This window comes from Pristis pectinata, chromosome 40 (assembly GCF_009764475.1).
Source record: "Pristis pectinata isolate sPriPec2 chromosome 40, sPriPec2.1.pri, whole genome shotgun sequence".
In the NCBI taxonomy this organism is placed as follows: Eukaryota; Metazoa; Chordata; class Chondrichthyes; order Rhinopristiformes; family Pristidae; genus Pristis; species Pristis pectinata.
In genome coordinates this window covers 1,044,036-1,068,829 of record NC_067443.1, presented here as the reverse complement: position 1 = coordinate 1,068,829, position 24,794 = coordinate 1,044,036, and the positions used below count along the sequence as shown (strand labels likewise).

The window sequence follows — 24,794 nt, the reverse complement described above, 5'->3', positions numbered from 1 at the left end:
ACCAGCCTTGTGTAAAAGCAAGCCGTGGCACATATAGTAGAGCTGATGCCTTACAACTCCAGCAACCCAGGTTTGATCCTGGTGCTGTTTATGTGGAGTTCACACCGCTTTCCTCCCTCTTCCCAAAAACCTGCAGATTGGTAGGTTAATTCACCGCTGCAAAATGGCCCCCAGGGTGTGTGTGAGGGTTGGAATGTGGGAGGGAGTTAATGGGAATGTGAGGGGAATAGAATGGGATTGTGTAGGATTCATGTAAGTAGGTGCCTGGAGGCCTGAAGTGCCTGTTTCCTTGCTGTATCACAGTGACCCTCTGCATATTATGTGGATACACATAGTTCGTTCTTAAACCCTCTTTTCTGTTTCACTGCAGAACAGTCGAAGTCAGGAACAGGCCCTTCGGTCCATGATGTTAGCCAAATGTCTTTTGAATGTTGTTCTTGTACCTGCCTCAACCACTTGGCCTGGCAGCTCATTCCATCTACCCACTACCCTCTGCGTGAAGAAGTTGCCCATTTTAAATCTTTCACCACTCACCTTAAATCTATGCCTTCTGGTTTTGCCACATGATTTTATACACCTCTATACACCCCTCAATCTCCTACACTTAAAGAAATAAAGTCCTAGCCTGCCCAACCTCTCCCTGTAACTCAGGCTCTCAAGTCCTGGCAACATCCTCGTAAATCTTCTGTGCACTCTTTTCAGTTTAATGATGTCTTTCCCTGTAACAGGGCGACCAGAACTGTACACAATACTATGTGTGGTCTCACCAATGACTTGTACGACACTATACTCAGCGCCCTGACTGATGAAAGCCAGTGTGCCAAACGCCTTCTTTACCACCTGTCTACCTGTTAAGCTGTTTTCAGCGATTGATGTCCTATGTCCGCTGTACACCATTTTTCCTGTTATGATTCTAATTATCTCTCTCAATCCTCTGCACTTGTATTATACTACCTTGGGATGCAAATCCTTAGCTCCCTGAAAGTGACAACACAAGTAGATAGGGTGGTAAATAAGGTTACTTGCCTTCATTGGTGTTGAGCATAGTCTTGTTGCAGCTATATAAAACTTTGGTTAGGCCACATTTGGAGTACTGTGTGTGGTTCTGGTTGCCCCATTACAAGGATATGGAGGCTTTGGAGAAGGTGCAGAAGAGGTTTAGCAGGATCTTGTCAGGATCAGAGGGTATGAGCTATAAGGAGATGTTGGACAAACTTGGATTGCTTTCTTTGGAGTGTCGGAGGCTGAGGGGAGACCTAATAGAAGTTTATAAATTAGGAAAGGCATAGATAGAGTAGGCAGTGAGAATCTTTTTCCCAGGAAAGAATTGTCATATACTAGAGGAAATAGATTTAAGGTGAGAGGGGGGAAAGTTTAAAGGGGATGTGTGGGGCAAGTTTTTTTTTTACAGAGTGGTAGATGCCTGGAAGTAGTTCAAGCAGATATTATAGCAACGTTAAAGAGATATTTAGACAAACACATGAACAGGCAGGGAATGGAGGGATATAGACTACGTGCAGGCAGATGTGCAGCTTAAATTAGCATCACGGTTGGCACAGACATTGTTGGCCAAAGGGCCTGTTCCCTTGCTGTACTGTACTGTGTTCTATGCTCCGCCATACCGAATTAGTTTAAACCTCCCCACAAATTGTGCCTGTAAGGATAATGGTCCCAGCTTTGTTGAGATGTAACGTGTTTGGCTATGTAGGTCGGACCTCCCCAGAGGATGTAAAGCCCTCTCTCCCACACCATGGCCCCAGCCGCACATTCCTCTCCGTTACCTTCCCATTCCTGTACTCCTTGACTTGTGCCACAGGGAGTAACTCAGAAATGACCACCTTTGAACTTCTGCTTAATCTCTTTCCCAACTCCATCAAAGTGCAACCTGGAATTGGAGCCCCTTCGGTTGACGCCACTTCCTGCACCTGTGGTTGTCCTGGATACGGGAAGTATTCTGGGATTCCCACATAGAGCAGGATTTGGTGGGAAATTCACTCCAGTTCCTGCTGTGCCTGGAATTGACACTGTTATTGTTCCTGATTTGGCAGGCGCACTCAACAGAGCTAAAATGCTGTCCATAGTTCAGAATAAAGCTGTTACCCTGAGGCTGTGTCACGTTATTAGGACAGAATGGTTATCTGCCATGGTACTGCTAGATAGGGCAGTAACAAAGCTCTCTCTGTATCTAACCCATCCTCTTCCTGCCCTGATCATGTTCGATGACACAGAGAGGGTTTGAGGCCATGATCATATTGAATGATGGGGCAGGCTTGAGGGAACAGGTGGTGGCCTACTGTTATGTTCTTCTTATCGGGCAGTGTAGAGGGAGATTTACTGTGCTTCTAACTAATGCTATACCTGTTGTGGGAATGTTTGATGAGACAATGTAGAAAGAGTTTTGTCATGCACCGGACCTGTGCCATACAAGGTCTGGAATGGGAGTGAGTGAAAGGGGGACAAAGTGCACCTCCTACAGAAGTGGAACCTTTTCTATCCAGGGTTCAGATAAGTAATTTTTTTTCATTCACATTTTCCTCTCCTACGACATGCTAGTTCTGCACCTTGCCTTATAACACTTCGGATACGAGCCCATAGGCCTTGAGGAGGGCAGGAATTGTTTCATTGCTCATTGTGGGTGGGTCCCTTGCAGGAAAGATCCTCATTCACTGCACCTTGCTGACCGTGGCCTTTTGTGCTTTGTGTTGCCAGGCTCCAGGACTCTGCCACGCAGCCTTCGACATCATCCAGCACTCCCATTGCCGAGGAGACCACCACGCGACCCGAGCCCACTACAGCAACGGTCACCAGTACGAGCAGTGGGGCCAGCACAGCACCTCCGACAGGGGCTGCCACGTCTTCTCAGTCTGTACTATGTAAGATCTGTGGTAGTGTGCAGTACGGCTGGTTTGACTGTTGGGAAGAAGGATTGAGGGGGAGAAAGGGAAAGGTGCAAATACTCTTCAATGGCAGAATTAAAGAAAAAGGCTTTTGTCCCAAACACAGTGGTACTGAAGTTGATCACAGTCTGTTCAAGCCAGGAAAGGTTGTGGCGGGAATAAACCCCTGTTCATCCATAGACTTGTACTGGAGGCTGCACACATGATGGCATTCATCGGGAGCAGCATCAGACATGGATGTAGTGTGCTCCAAGGCTGTTAATGTCTGTGTCCGAGAGTCATCTGGGTGAGATACCAGAGAGCAGGCAGCTGTCCTTGAGAGGAGCATAAACCATTTGGGCTTGGAATACCCTGTTTGTGATAGAGTTTTTGTTTCTCTCTGCTAGCTGGATTCGGTGGCATTCCTGGACTCGGGAGCCTAGGCATGGGTTCGGCAAACTTCATGGAACTACAGCAGCAGATGCAGCGACAGCTCATGTCAAACCCGGACATGCTGGCTCAGATCATGGAGAATCCCTTTGTGCAAAACATGATGTCCAACCCAGACCTCATGAGGCAGATGATCATGGCGAACCCTCAGATGCAGCAGCTGATGGAGAGGAACCCAGAGATCAGCCACATGCTAAACAACCCCGAGTTAATGAGACAGGTGAAGGCTCCCTCACTGCTGTGTACTGTTAAACCCAGTTTTAATTGCATTGCAAGAGTGCAGTCTGACTGATGCTGCTGAATGGGATAACTGGCCCTCCCCACCACTACTTTCTGGGGACTGGTGTTCTGCAGGGGTTGTTGTTGGGTCCGCTACTTTTCACGTTATATGTTAATGATCTGGATGACGGAATTGAGGGCTTTGTGGCCAAGTTTGCGGATGATACAAAGATAGGTGGAGGGGCAGGTAGTGTTGAGGAAGCAGGGAGTTTGCAGAAGGACTTGGACAGGTTGGGAGAATGGGAAAAGAAGTGGCAGATGGAATACAGTGTAGGGAAGTGTACGGTCATGTACTTTGGTAGAAGGAATAAAGACGTAGACTATTTCCTAAACGGGAAGCCCATTCAGAAATCGGAGGTGCAGAGGGACTTGGGAGTCCTAGTGCAGGATTCCCTAAAGGTTAACTTGCAGGTTGAGTTGGTAGTAAGGAAGGCAAATGCAATGTTAGCATTCATTTCAAAGAGGACTAGAATATAAAATCAAAGATGTAATGCTGAGGCTTTATAAGGTGTTGGTCAGACCACATTTGGAGTACTGTGACCAGTTTTGGGCCCCATATCTAAGGAAGAATGTGCTGGCATTGGAGAGGGTCCAGAGGAGGTTTACGAGAATGATCCTGGGGATGAGAGGGTTAACGACTGAGGAGCATTTGATGGCTCTGGGCCTGTACTTACTGGAATTTAGAAGGATGGGTGGGGGGGTATCTCATTGAAACCTACTGAATATTGAAAGGCCTGGATAGAGTGGACGTGGAGAGGATGTTTCCAGTAGTGGGAGAATCTAGGACCAGAGGGCACAGCCTCAGAATAGAAGGAAGTCCCTTTAGAATAGAGATGAGGGGGAATTTCTTCAGCTAGAGGGCAGTGAATTAGTGGAATTCATTGCCTCAGGTGGCTGTGGAGGCCAAGTCATTGGGTATATTTAAAGCAGAGGTTGATAGGTCCTTGATTAGTAAGGGTGTCAAAAGGCAGAAGAATGGGGTTTAGAGGGTTTTTAAATCAGCCATAATCGAATGGCGGAGCAGACTCAATGGGCCAGATGGCCTAATTCTGCTCCTGTGTCTTATGGTCTTTCTGGCTGGAGGTTCATGATTAGTGATGTTCTGCAGGGATCCATACTGGGACCTCTGCTGTTTGTGATGTATATAAGTGACTTGGATGAAAACGTGGATGGGTGGGTTAGAAAGTTTGCAGATGACACAGAGATTTGTGGTGTTGCGGATAGTGTAGAAGCAACAAAGGATACAGTGGGGATATAGATCAGTTGCAGATGTGGGCGGAGAAATGGCAGATGGAGTTTAATCCGGCCAAGTGTGAGGGGTTGCACTTCAAATGTAAAGCAAAAGTACAGTTAATGGCAGGACCCTTAACAGCATCGACATACAGAGGGAATTTGGGGTCCAAGTCCATAGTTCCCTGAAAGTGACTGCACAGGTTGATAGGGTGGTAAAGGCGGCATATGGCATGCTTGCTTTTATTAGTCGAGGCATTAAGTTAAAGAGCCAGGAAGTTGTGGTTGCAGCTTTATAAAACTCTGGTTAGGCTGGAGGTTGGACCAGAATCGTTCAGTTCTGGTCACCGCATTATAGGAAGGATGTGGAGTCTTTGGATATGGTGTAGAAGGGGTTTACCAGGATGCTGCTTGGATTAGAGGGCATGTGCTATAAGGAGAGGTTGGACAAACTTGGGTTGGTTTCTCTGGAGCGGCAGAGGCTCAGGGGGATTCCTGATAGAAATTTGTAAAATTATTAGAGTTAAACAGCAGGTATCTTTATCCCATGGTCGAAATATCTATTTAGGGTGAGAGGGGGGGAAGTTCAAAGGAGGTGTGCAAGACAAGTTTTTTTTCCCCACAGAGAGTGGTGGGTGCCTGGAATGTGCTGCCAGGTGTTGGAGGTAGGTATGATAGAGACATTTAAGAGGCTCTTAGATAGAGACATGGATATGCAGAGAAATGAGGGATATGGACCACGTGCAGGCAGAACGAGTAACATGTCATTGGCTTAATTAGTTTGCACAACGTTGTGGGCTGAAGGGCCTGTTCCTGTACTGTAGTGTTGTATGTACCCCTGGAATCCCAGTGAAACATAGTGCAGGTGGTGAGATTGTAACAGGGCACAAGGAAACTGGAAGAAGATGAGACTTTCCTGAAACTTTGTTCCCTGGTTCCACATTCCCTCTGCTCCCATTCTGCGATCTCACTTTCACCCAGGTTCATTTCAGGGACTCCATGTGTTGACCTTTAACGCTGTCTGAAATGGTCTGGCAGGTTACACCTGGTTACCTGGCATTGGGCAATAAATACTGACCTTGCCCGTGATGTCCATATCCATGAATGAATTAAAATTAAACTGTTAGTTTATTGCTTTGGATGCAGGTAGTGGATGGAATTTATGGTTTGTATCAGGCAATTAGATAGGGACATGGATATGAGAGAATCGGGCATTTGTAACATGGAACAGTACCCCACAGGAACAGGCCCTTCAGCCCACAATGTCTGCACCGAACACTTCCCTGCATATTCATGTGTCTGTCTAACAGCCTCTTATATCTGCTTCCACCTCTACCCTAGCAGCACGTTCCGGGCACCCACCACTCTCTGTGGGGGGAGAAAAAACTTTGGTCTGCATATCTCTTTAAACTTTCCCCCTCTCCACCTTAATTACACGTCTTCTAGTGTTTGACATTTCTACCCTGGGAAAAAGATAAAGCACTGTTTCATTTTCTCAGGTCTAATCTGAACTGTAGTTTGTATTGATCACCTGAGCAGTCCTGGACCAGAGAGGGATCAATGTGACTCACATTTGCTGATCAGTATCTGCACCCTATTCCCAATAACTAGGTCTCTGCTGTGCCCTTAACGGTGTTATTCACAGCCAGCAATCGTCGACTCCTGTGCGGTGATGGGGGTTGGTGTCACTCTTGGCAGGAATGGGTGTTTCAGCAGGTTGGACAGCATTTATGGGGAGAGAAGCCAGCCTCCCACATTATGTGGTAGTTCTGATGAAGGATTTTCAAACAATAAATGTTTAACTGCTTCTGTCTTTAGAGATGCTGCTTGACCTGCCAAGCATCATCTGTTTCAGAGTTCCAGTGACTGTAGTAGTTGGCTTTGGCAGTGCAAACTGGATTGACGTTAAGTTTGAACGCTACAAGTTTAAGTGCAGTATCTTACCCCTGACTGAGTCCATGTGCACACTTCAGTTTATTATTCAATAACCCTGAGTATCTCCTTCATTATTACCCTCTATAGACGATGGAACTGGCCCGGAACCCAGCCATGATGCAGGAAATGATGAGGAATCAGGACCGGGCGCTCAGCAACCTGGAGAGCATTCCCGGTGGTTATAACGCTCTGCGACGCATGTACACTGACATCCAGGAGCCCATGTTCAGTGCAGCCAGAGAACAGGTAGCTTCATCTGCCTGTAGTTCAGTAGCCAAGGCAGCAATGTCACTGTATAACACCGGGGTATAGTACTGGTGGGGACGGGTCTGTCACTGTATAACACTGGGGTAGAGTACCGGTGGGGATGGCTCTGTCATTCTGTAACACTGGAGTACAGTACCAGTGGGGCCAGATCTTTTGCTGTATAACACCGGGGTACAGTACCGGTGGGGATGGTTCTGTTGCTGTACAAAACTGGGGTACAGTACTGGTGGGGATGGGTCTGTCACTATATAACACTGGGGTACAGTACTGTGGAGATGAATGTCACTGTATAACACTGGGGTACAGTACTGGAGATGAATGTCACTGTATAACACTGGGGTACAGTACTGTGGAGATGAATGTCGCTGTTTAACATGGGTACAGTACTGTGGAGATGAATGTCACTGTAAAACATAGATACAGTACTGGTTTAGACTTATCTGTCACTCCATTGTTCTGATGTATGGCTGGGTTTGCTCTCCTGGCTGAAGGGGGGGCCTGACAGAGATGCACAAAATTATGTGGCATAGATTGGGTAGATGGTCGGAAGCTATTTGTCCTATCTAAAATCAGAGAGCATAAGTTTAGGATAAGAGGTTTAACGGGATCTGAGGAAGAATATTTTCCCCCAGAGAGGTGTTGGCACTGGCTGAGGTGGTGGAGGCAGAGACTCTCACAACGTTTAAGATTGTACGTAAACACTTGAAGCACCAAGTCATATAAGACTACGGATCACATGCTGGAAAATGGGGTTCGTTAGATGGGTACTTGGTGTGTATGCGGTGGACTGAGGGGCCTGTTTCTGTGCTGTATGATTCTGTGATGGGGACAGTACTGGTGGGGATGGGCCACTTGGGTACCTGCATTCAAGAAGAGCAGTGGTGACAAGCCAGGTGATTATAGGGCCATGAGTCTAACGTCTGTGGTAAGGACAGAATTAATCTACACTCGGAAAGGCAGGGATGGTCAGCGTGAATGTGTTAGTGGGAAATCTTGTCTGATTAATGGCGTTTTTTGAAGAGCTAACTAAATATATTGATGAGGGCAGTGTGGTTTATGTGGACTTCACTGAGGCATTTGACAAGGTCCCGCATGGAAGAATGGTCTGTGGGATCCACGGAAAGTTGTCAAACTGGATCCACAATTAGCTTGGTGATAGGAGACAGGGTTGTTTATATGGTTGGTGTTTCCCAAGGATCGGCGCTGGGTACTTTGCTGCTAGATTAATGACTAGGAGGTATGATAAGTCTGCAGATGACATGATAATTGGTGGTATTGATAATGAGGAGGATTGTCTTGGGTTACAGAATGATATTGATCAGTTGGTAAGATGTTAGGTGGAATTTAATCTTGATAATGAACTGTAAGGCCCTAAGGAGGAGTTACAGACAAAGTTCCTTTGTGTACAAGTCCAAAGATTCCTGAACATGGAGGCATGAGTATTTGGAGAAGAAGGCACATAGGATGCTTGTCTTCATGAAGAGTTCTTGGTACAACTTTACTAAACATTGGTTAGGCCACACAAGGAATGTTGTGCGCAGTTGTGGCCACCACACTAGAGGAAGGACATGATTTCATTTGCGAGGGTGTAGAGGAGATTCACCAGAATGTTGCCTGAGATGGAACATTTCAGTTATGAGAAGAGACTGGAGAGAGTGCGTTTATTTCCTTGGAGTGGAGGAGACTGGGGTGGGGGGCGGGGAGAAGAGTCAAAATTATGAGGGGTGTAGATGGTAAGAAACTTTGTTCCATGGCAGAGATGCGTTAAGACCAGAGAGCTTAAGATCAGAGCTATAGAGGGGATCAGAGTGGTTGGAATCTGGAATGCATGCCTGAGGGGATGGTGAAGCAGAGACTCACAACATTTAAAAAGCCTCTGGATGAGGACTTGGTGTAGAAGGTTACGAAACAAATGCTAGTAAAAGGGATTAATGTGGCTGAGTGTCATGTACATGGTGGGCAATAGGGCCTGTTTCTGGATATGACTCTGTCACTGTGTAATGCTCATTCCTGACAAGTACAGGTCTGTGTGATTACATTGGGGTACAACAGTACAACACTGGGCATAGGTCTACAGTGCTGGGGGACAGTATGGTGGGTGGGTCTGTAATTGTAGGTTATTGGGTACAGTGACGTTGTGTCCTGTCTTTTGCCATGTCACTTCCATCGTTCAGGGGCGTCACTTTTTTTTCCATTGCCCTACAGCACAGAAACAGGCCCTTCGGCCCACCACGTCCATGATGATCATCGTGCCCATCTACACTAATCCCATGTACTAGCACTTGGTCTGTAGCCTTCTCTGCCTTGGTAATTCAAGTGCTCGTCTACATATTTAGTAACCATTTTGACCACTTTGCACTACAATGAACTCTGTTTATTTTGTTGTTCTAACTGTGTTCTTTTAAATTATACACATTGTAAAAATTGTGTATAATTTATGTTTCTCTTGTGAATGTTGTGTATGTGCCTGTGATGCTGCTACAGGTAAGTTTTATATTGTACCTGTACATATGACAATAAACTCAACTCTGACTTTGTTGTGTGAGAGAACCAGCCTCCAATAACCCCTCAAGCAGTGTAGATTCCCAACCATACTCTGGGAGAAAATAATTCCTCCTCAGATCCCCTCTGAAGCCCCTACTCTGACCCCAAACCTATGGGCCCTAGTTTTAGATATCTCTGAAATACTTCTGACTACCAACACTATCTGCACCCCTCATAATTTTGTATGTTTCTATCAGATCCCTCTTAGGCCATCTATGCTCCAAGGAAAACACATCCAGTCTCTCCTCATAACTCACACACTCCATCCCGACATCTTTGCACCGTCCCCCTGAAGTGTTGTGATCAGAAGTGCGTACTGTACTCCAGCTGTGGACTCACCAGTGGTTTAGAAAGCTGTACCATAACCTGCTTATCTACTGTGCCTTGGATCATGGAGGCAAGCATCCCTTTTCATCACCTTACATACCTGTGCTGCCTCCATCAGGGATCCTTTGACTTGTCCAGTGTCCCCGTGTTCTTCAAGACTTCCTAGGGCCCCACAGTTCATGGTGTATGTCCTGCCCTTACTTGTCCAGTGGAAGTGCATTGCCTTGCACTTGTCAGAATTCCATCTACCATTACTCCTTGTAGCCTGACTATCCTCCTCACTATCATTTTCATGTTATCTGTGAATTTACATACCTTCTACATTCACATCCAAATCATTGACATACATAACAGTCAGTAATGGACCCAGCACCATTGGAACACCACTGGTCTCAAAAGAAAGACCTCCAGTAATACTTTTTGCCTCCAATTCCGACCAATTTTGGATCCAATTTGGCAACTTGCTCTCCTTGTGTGTCTTTTTCCCATGTGGGACCGTGTCAAAGGCTTCAACTGTCCTGGCCTCATCAGTACATTCTGTTGCCTCATCGAAAAGTTCAATCAATTTAGTCAGATGGGATGTCCTCTTGTCCCATGTTGATCATCTCTGGTGAAACCCTGACTTTCCAAGTACAGAATAATCCTGTCTCTCAGAATTTTTTTCTGACTATACTCACAGGCTCTATTTACCCGCCTGTTCTTCATGAATAAAGGTACCAAAGTGGCAAACGAATGGAGTCTTGACGAGACAAGTGCAATAATTTTGGGTTGTTGAATTGTCTGTCCTGACCTCATCAGTTCTGCTTTAATGTGCTTTTGTTTTGTAGTTTGGGGGCAACCCCTTCACCGCTCTGGGTGGAGGCTCGGACAGCAACGCCCAGCCATCTAGGACTGAGAACAGGGAGCCTTTGCCCAACCCCTGGGTCCCAACGTCACCATCTTCTCCAGCCGCCAGTTCCAATAGCGAGGGAGGAAACAGCACCAATCAGACAACATCACCTGTATCGAACCCCTTTGGCATCAACACAGGGAGCTTAGGAAATGGTATGTATCCCTGACTGATGAGCCAGCCCACTGGGCCTTGTGCACAGCAGAAACAAATGCTTGGACGCCCAGCTTTAGACTTAAAATTTGCTTTGTGTTCATTAACAAATGCGGGAATTGTAACTTTTCCATCGTAGGATCTGATGGCAGGAACAGCATGGGTCAGAGACAGAGTGAAGCTCCCTCCACACTGTCCCATCACGCACTCCCGGGGCCAGACACAGAGTGAAGCTCCCTCTACACTGTCTTGTCACACACTCCCAGGGCAAGAACAGAATGGGTTAGACACAAAATAAAGCTCCTTCCAACTGTCCCATGTCACACTCCCAGGCAGAGATAACACTGGTTAGAGTGAAGCTCCCCTACCGTGGTTCCATTGAGCACTCCTAGGGCTTGGGTTAGACACACATGAAAAACTCCATCTACTCTGTCCTTTTGCACACCCCCAGGGCATGGACGGCGCAGGTTAGACACAGTAAACCCTCCTCTGTGATCTCCCTTTGAACGTTGCCAGAACAGGATACAACTTGCTTGATACATGGAAGGGGAACCGCGGGAGAAAACTATTTCCAGTGTGGGAAGAAGTCCGAGACTGGGGTGGCAATCAAAAAAACTGCATATGCTGGTGATATTAACATGTAAATAGAAAATGCTATAAATGCTCAGCAGGTCAGGCAGCATCTGTGGAGAGAGAAACAGAGCTGTCTCTGACCCTTTGTCAGAATGCAGAAAGAGAAAAAAACAGTTTTCATTTGCAGAGGAGCTTGGGGGGAGGTGGGTAGAACAAAGGGAATGTCTGATAGGGTGAAACAAAGTGGGTTAATGGGACAGGTAGAAGCCACTGTTTGCTGCTTTGTGTTGAATTGCAGTTCGCAGGGCTGTGGGACATGTCCAGCAGGTGAGGCTGTACATGTCGAGGGAGAAGAACTGAGACAAGATCATGAATGGATGACGGGCTGGAATGGCCAAGTCTGATTCAGACAGAAGGAAAAACTGAGTTATCTAAAGTAAGAGAATTTAACCGTGCCCAGACGGAAGATGAGGTGTGGTTACTTGATCTTGCACTGGGCCTTGTTGTAACAGTGCAGGAGGCCGCAGACATGGGGTCAGAGTGGGACTGGAATGGAGAATTTAAGTAGCAGGCAACCAGAAGTTCTGGGTCACTCCCGCAGACTAAATGGAGGTCATAGTACAACATGGAAAAAGGCCATGCTGACCAAGATGTGCAAAGCTGTGTTGGGTTTCTCCATTGTAGAGGAGACTGCATTGTGAACACTGAATGCAGTACACTAGATTGCAAGGTGCAAGTGAATCGCTGCCTTCCCGGAAAATACTGTTTGGGTTCCTGGATGGTGGGAAGGGAAGAGGTGAAAGGACAGGTGTTCCATCTCCTGTGGTGGCACGGGATGGGCAGAGGTTTGTGGGGACAGAAGATAGGACCAGGGAGTCGCAAAGAGAGTGGAAATGCTGAAAGGGGAGAGGAGGGAGTTACCTATCTGTTGGTGGAAACCTATTGGAGCTGGGGAAATTGCGAAGGACGATTGGTTGAATGCTGGGTTTGGTGGGGTGGAAGGTGAGGCCTGGAGGAGCTCTGTCCAGGAAGGGAAGGGCTGAGAGCAGAGGTGCAGGAAATAGCTGAGGTGTAGACAAGGACTCTGTCCACTATTGTAGAGGGGAAGCCACAGTTCAGGAAGAAGGAAGACATTTCACAGACTCCTGTGCAGAAGGAGTTGTTGCTTTCGGATAAAATTACGATATACTTCTACACAATAAGGATGGGAGATGTTTGGAACTATGCAAATTGCAGTTGCTTTTATGTCATTTGTTAAGATTTGTAGATTTTTGCTGAACAAACACGTTCGTGGACGTGGGTCAAAAAGATGTGAGGGGTATGGTGAAGACTGTCCATGATATTGAATGGCAGGGAATGCTCAAAGGGGTCAATAACTGAGGCTTGGTCACAACACTCCAGGAGAGGTGGCTGCAGTGGGAGATTTCTTCATGATGTTTGCTGGTAGTTCTGTGATTCTGGAACAGTCTCAGTAGACTGGAAATAGCGGATGTGACCACTGCAGAGGAAAGGAGAAGTGGGGGAACTAATTGGCCTGAAATCAGTTGTTGTACAATAGAGTTGTGCAGCACAGAAACAGGCCCTTCGGGCCAGCTTGTCCATGCCGATCAAGTGCCTTCCTTAGCTAGTTCCATTTGTCTGCGTTTGGCCCATATCCCTCTTAAACCCTTCCTATCCATGAACCTGTCCTAATGTCTTTTAAACCTCATAATTGTACCCACGTCTACCACTTACTCTTGGCAGCTCGTTCCATGTACCCGCTACCCTCGGAAAAAGTCTGTGACTTTCTACCCTGTCCATGCCTCTCATGATTTTGTGAGCCTCTATAAGGTCACTCCTCAGCCTCCTTTGCACCAGGGAAAACAGTCCCAGTCTGTGCTTGTAACTCAAACTCTCCAGTCCCAACAGCATCCTTGAATGGTTTCTGAAATCTCTCTGTTGTGTGGTGACCAGAACTGCACACAATATTTCAGATGTGGCCTCACCAACGACTTGTGCAGCTGTAACATGGTGTCCCAACTCTTGCACTTGGTGCCCGTCCGATGAAGGCTAGCGTGCCAAATACCTTCTCCACCATCATATCGACCTGTGTCGCCACTTCCAGGGACATTTGTACTTGTACCCGTAGGTCTCTCTGTTCTACAACACTGCCCAGGGCCCTACCGTTCACTGTGCAAGTCCTGCCCTGGTTTAACTTCCCAAAGTGCATCACTTTGCATTTGTCTGAGTTAAATTCCATCTGTCAATCCTTTCCCCACTTTTTCAGTTTATATAGATCCTGTTATAACCTAGGACAACCTTCTTTACTGTTCACTACACCACCAATTTTGGTGTCATCTGTAAACTCACTAATCATGCCACCTACATTCTCATCCAAACTGTTAATATATACACCACCAACCCCTGCGGCACACTGCTGGTCACAAGCCTCCAATCTGAAAAACATCCCTCCACTACCACCCTCTGACTCCTTCCATCAAGCCAATTTTGTACGCAGTTGGATAGCTCAGCCTGGATCCCATGTGATCTAACCTTCCAGTCCAATCTACCATGCAGGGCCCTGTGCAAAGCCTTGCCAAAATCCATCGTCAATCCACATGGTCACCTCTTCACATCAAATTTGTGAGGCTCAATTTCCCACACACAAAGCCATGCTACCTATCCCTGCCTTCCCAAATGCAGATAGATCCTGTCTCTCAGAATCCCCCCCAAGTAACTTTCCCACTAATGGTTAACACAGTCTGTAACTCCCCGGCTTGTCCTTGCAGTCCTTCTTAAATAAAGACACAGCATTGGCCACCTCAGGCTTCTGGTACCTCACTTGTGGCTGAAGATGATGTAAGTATCTCTGGACTGTCTGCTTCTCGGCTTGTGTAGGGTTCACTCTGGTTTGGGAGGTGAGAGCCAGTGGGGAGAGGTGGATCGTTGATGAGAAGGGCTTGGGAACTTGCTCAGCAAGGAGTGTAGAGGGGCTACTTAGGCCAGAAAGATTCAAGGAGTGTGTTTCCAAGGTCGACAGATAAGAAATGGAAAGGTTGTGAATCTTTTGGATCCTCTGTCCTGAAGGATTGTGCATGTCCAGTCACTCAGCACATTCCAGGTGGGATTAGTAGGTTTTTGGACACTAGGGGAATGGGTGGTGGGATTGAATTGAGGAACAGGATGAACCATGGTCACCTCATTGATTGTCTTAGCACAGTTAGGGAACCCTTGAGCTGCTGCCTGTTTGACACAGAACAAAACATGTCAATGCTGTGAATCTGAAACACAACATGCTGGAACTCCGGAGCAGGGGAGGCAGCATCTGCAGAGATAAACAGAGTTAGAGTTCCAGGTCGATGTCAGAACTGACTGGTGTACGTGCGTGGTTCAAGGCCACACCCAGTGTGATGGTCGTTCTCGTGTCTGTTCCCTGCAGGAATGTTCAACAGCCCAGGGATGCAGAGCCTAATGCAGCAGATCTCCGAGAACCCCCAGCTAATACAGAACATGCTGTCTGCACCGTACATGAGGAGCATGATGCAGTCGTTGTCCCAGAACCCTGACCTCGCCTCACAGGTACCTGGATACTCAACTGCAGTCAACCTGCTCCGTGCACATCGAGCACCCTCCTTGTCCACCCCTGCTGCCAGAGCAAGGGCTACCAGAGAGAGGACTGAGTAATTGGAATGGGAGAGGTGACAGATGGGGGGCTGACTCGGCTTCTTCTTGCCACCTTGCCCCCTCTATCAGCCTCCCTGCCCAGTTTTGAATGCCACCCCTATTCCTCTCTCCTCTGGCAGTCCCACAGACCCTCTCCCCTCCCTCCCTTCTGAAAGACAAACATTGCCCCCTTACAGGAGTCCTGAATGCAGCCAAAACTTCTACTGTTTGAAGGCATCACGTGTGCCTCATGGTGAGTCTGAATCCTTGCAGGCAGCCAGTAAACTTTGCTGGAGAAACAAATGCTCGAATCTAGATGAAAGGCACTGTGATGCTGGGGGAACACAGCAGGCCAGGCAGCATCCGTGGAGAAAAGCAGGCGGTCAATGTTTCGGGTCAGGACCCTTCTTCAGGACTGAAGATAGGAAAAGGGGAAGCCCGATATATAGGAGGGAAAAGTAGAGCAGTGATAGGCGGACAAAAGAGGGGAGGCGGGGTGGGCACAGGGTGGTGATAGGTAGATGCAGGTAAGAGACAGTGATGGGCAGGTGCGGGGGAGGAGGGGAGAGCAGATCCACCGGGGGGTGGGTCACAGGTGAGGGGAGAGAGGGGAGAAAAGGTAGAGAAAAGAGGCTGGAAAAGGGAAGAAGAGAAGAAGCGTGGTCTGGGGGGGTGTTAACTAAAGTGGGAGGATTCGATGTTCATGCCGTTAGGCTGCAAGGTTCCAAGCTGAAAAATGAGGTGCTGTTCCTCCAGTTTGCGGTTTCTCCACCCGCACTCTGTCTGTAACCACGATCTGTATCTCCCCGTTGCCAGTCACGTCAGCTCTCCCTCCCGCACTATCACCGATATGTCGGTCCTTGGCCTCCTCTACTGCCAGGAGAATTTCAAGTGCAAACCTCCGTCTTTTCATTTTCTGTCTGGGAACCTTGCAGCCTAACGGCATGAACATTGAATTCTCCCATTTTAGGTAACCCCCCACCACGCTTCTTCTCTTCTTCCCATCCAAGGCTCTTTCTTTCTACCTTTTTTGCTCTCTCCTTACCTTTGACCCATCCCCCGGTGGATCTGCTCTCCCCTCCTCCCCCACACCTGCCTATCAGTATCTCTTACCTGCATCTACCTATCACCACCCTCTGCCCACCCTGCCTCCCCTCTTTTGTCCACCTATCACTGCTCTGCTTTTCCCTCCTATAAGGCTTCCCCCCTTTTCCCATCTTCAGTCCTGAAGAAGGGTCCCGACCCGAGATGCTGACCACCTGCTTTTCTCCATGGATGCTCCCTTGACCTGCTGTGTTCCTCCAGCATCATCGTGTTTTTCAGTAAACTTTGCTGATCACCAGGAGAAGGATAGGGGACTCTGTCACAGCCGGGGATGAGGCAGGTTGAAGGCAGTGGGCTGTTATTTTTGGGTCTTGTCACAGAAAAGCTCAATGATCCATCGTATTCACTCCTGGGAGTGTGGGAGACATCTCGGCATCCTCGGTCCTTTCAAGGTCAGTCAGAGTGCAAGGTGAGGGGCTGCTCGTTGCTGGGGGGCTCGGCCTCTGCGAGCAGCTTAGTGGCTGTGCTCGTCAGTAGCTGAGATGAGAAGGCATCCAACAACCATCCAGTTTCTCCCACTCCCCTCTCAGTTGGACCCCCTGTCTCTGCTCCCACCTCTGAGCTGTGGGACTTGCCCGGGACTGGAAGAGTTAACTCCTAGTTTGGTAGCCAGTTGATCTGTGTTTATGCGTAGTGGTCAGTCTGTTACTGTCCATCTCCTGGCTTTACAAGGCTTGGCAGCAGAAAGAATGCTCTTTGTTCCCTCTTCACCTTCCCACCCATCACTGCCCCCAATCTGACCCATTTTCCTGTACACCGGGTACTGTTTCTGGGTTCCCCTCAGAACTGGGGTATTCCCAGAGCCTCTGGGTACAGGAAGCAGTCTTTGAGTTGCTTAAGTCAGTGGCGATGCCCATAGGGTCACATTCCACTGCTGCTACCCAGCCATCTCCTGCCCACCGCTCTCCGTCCACTTCCTACCTGTCATTTCTGTGGTCTGTGGAGCGAATCCTGCCGTCCCAGCAGTTGGGAGTGGTCCCCTCACTCAGGCCCAGCTAGGAAGCAGGAAGTCATGCAAAGAATATTCTCAGCATTCCAGGTCTGGAGCGCTCCTGCATAAAACACACGGGGCGCGTACCCAGCTGGAGGGAGGATCCTGCCACAGGGAGGTTTACCAATAACCTCAGTCCCAGTGATTTATCAGGATGGGTGCGAGCAGCGCAAGTCTTTATTTGATCCACCTCCCAGCTTTACAGCTTGCTGTTTTCCAGGCTGAGAGCTTCCTGGGCAGTGTCCGCACGCACAAGGCTCTGACCACTTCTCCGTCTCTTGCCTCCACCCCGTTTCCCCTGCTGCAGATTTTAATGAATAACCCGTTGTTCGCTGGCAATACACAGCTGCAGGATCAGCTCCGACTCCAGATGCCCATCTTCTTGCAGCAGGTAAAGCCAATCGTCACAGAGCGTTGCGTCAGATCCCCTCCCTCCTGATGGGTGACAAAGCACGAGAGAATCAGTGGGAGGCGGTGACCGAGACCTTGGTCATCATTCTTTGAAAGTGCCAGGTACTGTCAGGTAGCAGTGCCTGCTCTTCATGAATGAGGGCATTGAGTTTAAAAGCAGGGAATCAATGCTGAGGCTGTTTAAACAGTGAGCCCCAACTGAAGTCATTCAGCCCAGGTGCCTGTCTATACTAATCCCATTTACCACCACTTGGTCTGTAGCCAGCCATACCTTGGATATTAGATACTTCAGTGTTGTGAGTCTCTCTGCCTCCACCACCCTCTCAGATGGTGTGGTCCAGATACCAACACCTACCCCCCCCCCCCCCCACCTTTGTCCTCCCGTCTTAGAAAGCTCTGCCACAGGGAAAAGATTCCCACTATCTAATCTGTCTGTGCCCCTCATAATTTTGTGTGCCTCTTCCACTCCAACGAAAACAGACCAGGGTCTCTCCTCAAACTGAAAACACTCTGTCCCAGGCAACATCCTGTGGGAACCTCCTCTGCACCCTCTCCAGAACCTCCTTCCTGTAGTGTGACAAGAACTGTGCACAGTGCTCCAGTTTTATAAAGTTGTATTGTATCCTCTCTGTGCGTTAATGAAGACAAGCATCCTGAATGCTTTCATCACCTGTGTTGCCAGCTCCCAGGATCATGGGCGTGGTACACCGAGGTCCCTCGGTTTCTCACTGCTCTCTAGGGCCCCAATCATTGTGTATAACCTACCCTTATTCGCCCATCACCTCATGTGTATCAGGATTAAATTTCACCTCCCGTTGCTCTGCCCAACTTAGCAGTTGATCATCATCGTTTGTAGCTTGACCCCACCTTCCTCTCTGTCATTTTCATGTAACCTTACTGATCATACCTCTGATATTGGCATGCAAGTTGTAGCCAGTTGTGTCCAGTTTTGGTTGTTGCACTCTGGGGAGGATGTGAAGGTCCTTGAGTACAGGAAAGGCTGACTAGAATAGTTCCAGGTATGGGATGTGGTGTTATAGAGTGCAGAATCTGGGCATGCTCTCCTGCGAGGAAAGAAAACTCCAAGTTCTCCCTGTGCTCTGGGGTGGGACTTATGTGGGCTGTCCTTGGGCATGGGGCTGTGGTTGTGTGGGATCCCCCTGTGCCTTGGGGGTGGGGCTGTGGTAGTGTGAGATCACCCTGTGCCCTGGGGGTGGGGCTGTGTGGGCTCTCCATGTACCCTGGGGCTGTGGTTGTTGTGGGATCCCTCTGTGCCCTGGGACTATGGTTATATGGGCTCTGTGCCCTGGGGTGGGGCTGAGGTTTTGTGGGCTCTCCCTGTGCCCAGGGGCAGGGCGGTGCGGGCTCTCCTTGGGGTGGGGCGGTGCAGGCTCTCCCTGTCACATTCTAGGGGCAGGCGCTGTGTGAGGGGGGAGCCGTGTTGTCTGCTGCTGCCCCGGATGAGGAGCTCCAGCTGAGAACCACATTGCTCAGGGCAGGGTGCCGGGCAGTTCCGAATGACGGAGGAAAGTTGGGATCCTGTGTGAGTGCCGGGGTCAACAGCAGGGAGCAAGGTTTTCCATCAGCAGCAGAGTCCGTGAACAGAGCCCACAGTGTGACCAGAGGTAGTGGAGGATGTTTCACTGGGTGAGTGTGTGGCTCAGGATGCGCTGCCTGAAACAGTGCGAGTCTGTTGGGAGTGAACCTTGGGGGAAGTGGTGAGCATGTGTGTGGTGTGTGTGCGGTGAGCGTGCAGGGGGTGTGTGTGTGTGCGTGTGCAGGGTGCAGGCGGTGTGTGCACGCGGGTGGGTGGTGTGCGTGTGTGCACGCGGGTGGGTGGTGTGTGAGGTGTGCGCGCGCAGTGTGCGAGTGGGTCCCAGCGCGGGGTGTGCGAGGTCTTGGTGTTGTGCTGTGCCTGTACAAACCAGTCGGTGTGCTGTGTTGCAGATGCAGAACCCTGACGTGCTGTCAGTGATGGCTAACCCCCGCGCCATGCAGGCACTGCTGCAGATCCAGCAGGGGTTGCAGACGCTGCAGAACGAGGCACCCGGACTCCTGCCAGGGTAAGGCCATCGGCACCCAGCAGACCTCTCCAGCGGGCCCTGCCGTTGTCGGCATTGGAGTGAAGCTGCCTCGTGGCACCCGGCTGTTGGGCTGTGGTGTGAATCAGCCCCTCCGGAGGGCCAACTTTCCTCTATGTCTGCCTGTGACGTTCGGATGCTGGAGCATGCAGCATGGGGCACATGCTGTTGAAGGCCCTGTGGCATTCCATGCCCATCCCAACACCAGAGAATCGGAGCAACAGACAACCTGCTGCAGGGACTCAGTGGCTGAGCAGTGTCTGTGGGGATGGGGGAGAAGGAATTGTCCCGTCTCCTGCCCCACCCCTGCCCCTCCCCCCCCCCAACAGATGCTGCTCGATCCACTGAGTTCCTCCAGCAGATGGTAGGGGCTCCAGTCTTACCCACAGGCTGCTGGAACTGTGGGCAGAGGGGGAGGAGTAAAGGTGTTGCTGCTTGTGGGAGGGGAACTGTGGCGCTGGACTCTGGTGGGGAGGGGAGACTGGGAGAAGTGGTTCCCATTGCAGGGCTGAGGTGGGAAAGGGGGTCCGCAGTCCTGCCCCCACCCCCGTGTACTGACTGGGGCTAATGCGAAGCTGGCTGTGAATGACGACGGCTGTGGTGTGTTTGTGCAGGTTCAGTCCTGGTGTCCCTGCTCCTGTGGCCGGGCTTGGAGGCTCAGCCAGCGGATTGACACCCACGACAACGGCGGCCAGCACCGGGACCGTGAACACCAGCTCGGGGAGCCCAGCGCCCTTGGCCCCTGGCACCAGCACCCCGCAGCAGCAGCTGATGCAGCAGATGTTACAGATGTTAGCCGGGGCCAACACTCAAGTAAGAGCCAATGAGCATTTTCTGGAGCCTGTAGCGTGAAGTAGGCGTGTTGGTGCATGTGCCGCTGCAGTGGAAGGTGCTGTCACTGCCTTTCCCCAGATGCTGCCGGTGCCCCGGTTAAAGCCATGGCACTCTAAATACTCTGGTCCTCCTGCACCGTCCCAGCTCTCGGGACATCTGATCCCCAGTTAAGTTATCTTCCTGTCCTTGAAGAATGAGTCAGTTGGTGCACAGCAGCATCTCACAAAACGCAGAGAGCGCAACAACTGAATCGTGTTGTGTTGGCAGCTCCCGGCCCAGCTCGCTCCTGGTTGTGGGATCTTCTGTGCTCAGCTGAGAGGACACCTGGAACCTCTGTTCAACATTCAGTCCGGGAGGCTGCACCTCTGACGGGGCAGGAGTCACAGAGCTCTGCACCAAGACTGTCGGTCTGAGCGCTGGAGTCCGACGTCTCAGTGACCTGACTTACTGAGGAGCAGAGCGGTCAAAGAACCGCTTTCTGTATTTAAACGAGGGTTTTCCCTGTCCATGTTCACCCCCCCCCATGTAGAGCCCCTCAGAATAAGCAGAGCACATGAGCTGCTTCCTGTCACTGTGTGGCTGGTGCCCCGAACTCTCACCTCCCACCTGCCTCCTTCACCAGGTAGGGCCCTGCAGTCACTGTGTGATCCTGAGCTCAGTCGGCCGATGACACTTCCCATTGACTCTCCTCTCCCCTCGCAGGTACAGAATCCTGAAGTGCGATTTCAGCAGCAGCTGGAGCAGCTCAGTGCCATGGGCTTCATCAACCGCGAGGCCAACCTTCAGGCACTCATTGCCACTGGAGGGGACATAAACGCTGCTATCGAGAGACTTCTGGGCTCCCAGCCCTCGTAAGCACCAGCAAGGCAGGAGAGACGACAGCCTCACCTCTGGCAGTCTCACCACTTTGTTCTGCAGCGGGAGGGGAGAGCAGGCTCCTCAGAAGGATAATAACTGACATTTTCAGTCAAAATGATTTAAAACAAAGCTCGTTCGAACTCATCACCCTTTCCAGTACGTATCATCCAGTGCTTAATTGAAAAGAAACAATTGTCCTGTTGAGTTGTAACAATGGGGAAAACACTCTTGCTGTACAGCGTTCGTTGGCCTGTTTCACCCAATTTGCCCCACCTCCCACTCTGCTTCTGTGTTCTGTATTTGCTACCAGAGCCTGGATCCAGTGGTTTAAAGGAAATGTGAACATAAAAGAGTAACATTGCTAATGGCTTGAGTCCATCTCCTCATTTTCAGACAACCCTGAGATTCCACCCCCCACTTCCTTCATTCCCCCACATTCCTCCTTCCCCTGCTCCTCAGACAGCCGGGTGTCAGATTGGTTTGTGTTACACGTGTGGTGTCTGTGGGGTTCAGGCACGGTTTGAACCCACGTTTCTCTCATGCATTGTGTCGGAGTGGGCTGTCGACTGCTAGCTTACAGATGGTTTAAATCATTCCAACCCTCCCTCCAAAAAAGAACCTCCACTTATCAATAACACTTCAATATACTTTGGTCAATGTATATTTTCTATTCTGCCTGTTGACTGTTTCATTGGTGTCGTAAGAAGGGGCGGCCGCTCAGTAACTTAATGTACGTCTCAATTCCATCTGCTTTGGTTTGATGTCCTCTGATCTTACCAGATCCATTATCAGCTCAGATAGGGACAGAGCCCACAGTTCTGCTACCCTCACCGTCCTTAATTTCAAGTCTATGCCCCCTTGTTCTGAGCTCTCCATCGAGTTTCTGTCCATCAAATTCTACGATCCATTTCAACACCGCCATAGATTACGCTGTAGTTGTCCATGCTGAAAGGAGCTGACACCTCAACACATCATCAACATGGATGTCGAAGGAAAAGGTCGCTCCTCACCACCCGTACAGATTCTCAGAGTGACAGGTGACAGTAGTAGTGGCAGGCTTAGATTTCCAAAAATTCTTCCACAAGGTGCCGTGATGTGGCTTGTGGCCGAGTCCCGTCCGAAGGCAATCGGGTTGGCTACACAAGGGAAAACGCTCGGGGTTAAAACTAGTCAGGTTTACAAAAAGTGGGAAGTGGTAATCCTGCAGTGCCAGGTACGTAACAGGTGCCATTCACTGTTCATGTGATTGGACTGGAATCAGAAGCAGTTTCAGAATTGGAGCTCTAGTTACTGAAGGAAGACTGTGCCCTTAATAGCATAAAACAGCACTCTAACGCTGGAGAAGACCAGAAGCTGCGTGCTGCTTCAGCCATGCCTCGGTGGAGTCTGGGGCTCAGTTGCAAGTGAAGCAGAAGTAGCCCATTCAGCCCCTCGTCTGCTCTGTCATTCAAAGTCCTGGTGAGTAGGATTGGTCAATCAGGACACAGATCAGAAGACATTGCTTCAACAATAAGGTGGTGAATAATCGATCATTGTTGCATTAAAAACAAGAGGGTAACTAGGGAGGGGGTAAGGCCACTCACAGAGGTGTGGGAGGGATATGAAATGACAGAGCCCCTCATGGTAGGCTGATCCAAAAGATTAAGGTGCATGGGATCCACAATGACTTCTTGGATTCAAGATTGTCTTGGCTACAGAAGACCGAGGGTAGTGGCGGAGGAGTGTTTCTCTGGAGGTCTGTGATGTGTTCTGCGGGGATCAGTGCTGGGACCTCTGTGGTTTGTGATGTATGTAAATTAAATATATGTAAAAAAAATATAGGTGGGCTGATAAGTAAATTTGCAGATGACTGAAAAACTGGCAGAGTTGTGAGCATTGATGTACCGAGGGACCTTGGGGTGCAGGTCCACAGCTCCCTGAAAGTGGCTACACAAGTAGAGAGGGTGGTAAAGAAGGCGTGTGGCATGCCGTCCATCAGTCGAGGTCACACGGAGTATTGTGTGCAGTTCTGGTCACCCCATTCCAGGTAGGGTGCAGAAGAGGTTCACTAGGATGCTGCCTGGGTTAGAGGGCATGAGCTATAAGGAGAGGTTGGACAAACTTTGGGTGTTTTCTCTGGAGCGGTGGGGGCTGAGGGGAGACCTGATAGAAGTTTATAAAATTATGAGAGGCAGAGATAGGGTAGGCAGATGAGTCTTTTTCCCAGGGTAGAAATGTCATATACTACAGGACATAGATTTTAAGGTGAGGGGGGGAGGGCGGAGCTTAAAGGAGATGTGTGGGGCAAGTTTTTTTTTACATTGAGAGCGGTGGGTGCCTGGAACGGGCTGCCAGGGGAGGTGTTGAAGGCAGATTGATAGCAGTGCTTCAGAGGCATTTAGACAGGTACAAGGACAGGCAGAGAATGGAGGAGGGATGTGGATCATGTGCAGGGAGATGTGTACATTGGTATCATGGTTGGCACGGGCTTGGTGGGTCGAAGGGCCTATTCCTGATCTATGAGCCTCCACGACCTTTGTTGGAAGAGAATTCCGAAGATTTGCCACCTTATTATTGAAGAAATTTCTGCTAATCTCTGTCCTGAATGTCCAACTCCTTTTGAAACGGTGACACCTGATTGAAAACTCCCAAGGCAGGGGAAATACCAACCCTGTGTCTGCCCTGGCAACCCTATAAGAATGCTGTCTGTTTCAGTAACACCTCTTGTTCTGCTTGTTCAACAAGCCCATCACCTGCAATTCAAGCAGGTAAACCTTCACTGCACTCCCTCCATCACAGGTGTATCCATGGGTTTGTGTGCCAGAATATCCCCTCAATAACAGGGTCACGACATCTCTGACCTTGTACTCAATAATGGCCAATGTACAGTTTGCCTTCCAAATTACTTGCTGAACCTACACGTTAACTTTAAATTATTAGAACCATAGAACACTACAGCACAGAAAACAGGCCATTTGGCCCTTCTAGTCTGTGCCGAAGCTTTATTCCGCTAGTCCCATTGATCCTCCAGACCTCCACTATCCATGTATCTATCCGATTTATTCGTAAAAATTGAGAGTGAGCCTGTATTTACATCAGATGGCAGCTCGTTCCACACTCCCACCAGTCTCTGAGTGAAGAAGTTCCCCCTAATGTTCCCCCTAAATCTTTCCCCTTTCACCCAAAAGCCATGTCCTCTCGTACTTATCTCTCCTAAGTAGAAAGAGCCTACTCGCATTTGCTCTGTCTATACCCCTCATAATTTTGTAAATCAAATCTTTCATTCTTCTACGCTCCAAAGAATGAAGTCCTAACCCATTCAATCTTTCCCTGTAACTCAACTCCTGAAGACCCGGCAACATTCTAGTAAA

General features: G+C 49.3%; 1 protein-coding gene across 1 annotated transcript in view; it reads left to right on the top strand.

Moving 5' to 3' along the window:
• Window positions 1-21,809, top strand: part of ubqln4 (ubiquilin 4) — a 57,178-nt gene extending 35,369 nt beyond the window's left edge. The window contains exons 3-11 of the mRNA XM_052045725.1: window positions 2,710-2,873; window positions 3,284-3,546; window positions 6,858-7,016; window positions 10,736-10,952; window positions 14,942-15,081; window positions 17,568-17,651; window positions 19,619-19,734; window positions 20,367-20,565; window positions 21,289-21,809. Of these exons, the coding sequence (XP_051901685.1) occupies window positions 2,710-2,873; window positions 3,284-3,546; window positions 6,858-7,016; window positions 10,736-10,952; window positions 14,942-15,081; window positions 17,568-17,651; window positions 19,619-19,734; window positions 20,367-20,565; window positions 21,289-21,441 (1,495 nt within the window). The 3' untranslated portion in view covers window positions 21,442-21,809. The remainder of the gene's footprint in view (window positions 1-2,709; window positions 2,874-3,283; window positions 3,547-6,857; window positions 7,017-10,735; window positions 10,953-14,941; window positions 15,082-17,567; window positions 17,652-19,618; window positions 19,735-20,366; window positions 20,566-21,288) is intronic.
• Window positions 21,810-24,794: the final 2,985 nt, after the last annotated feature.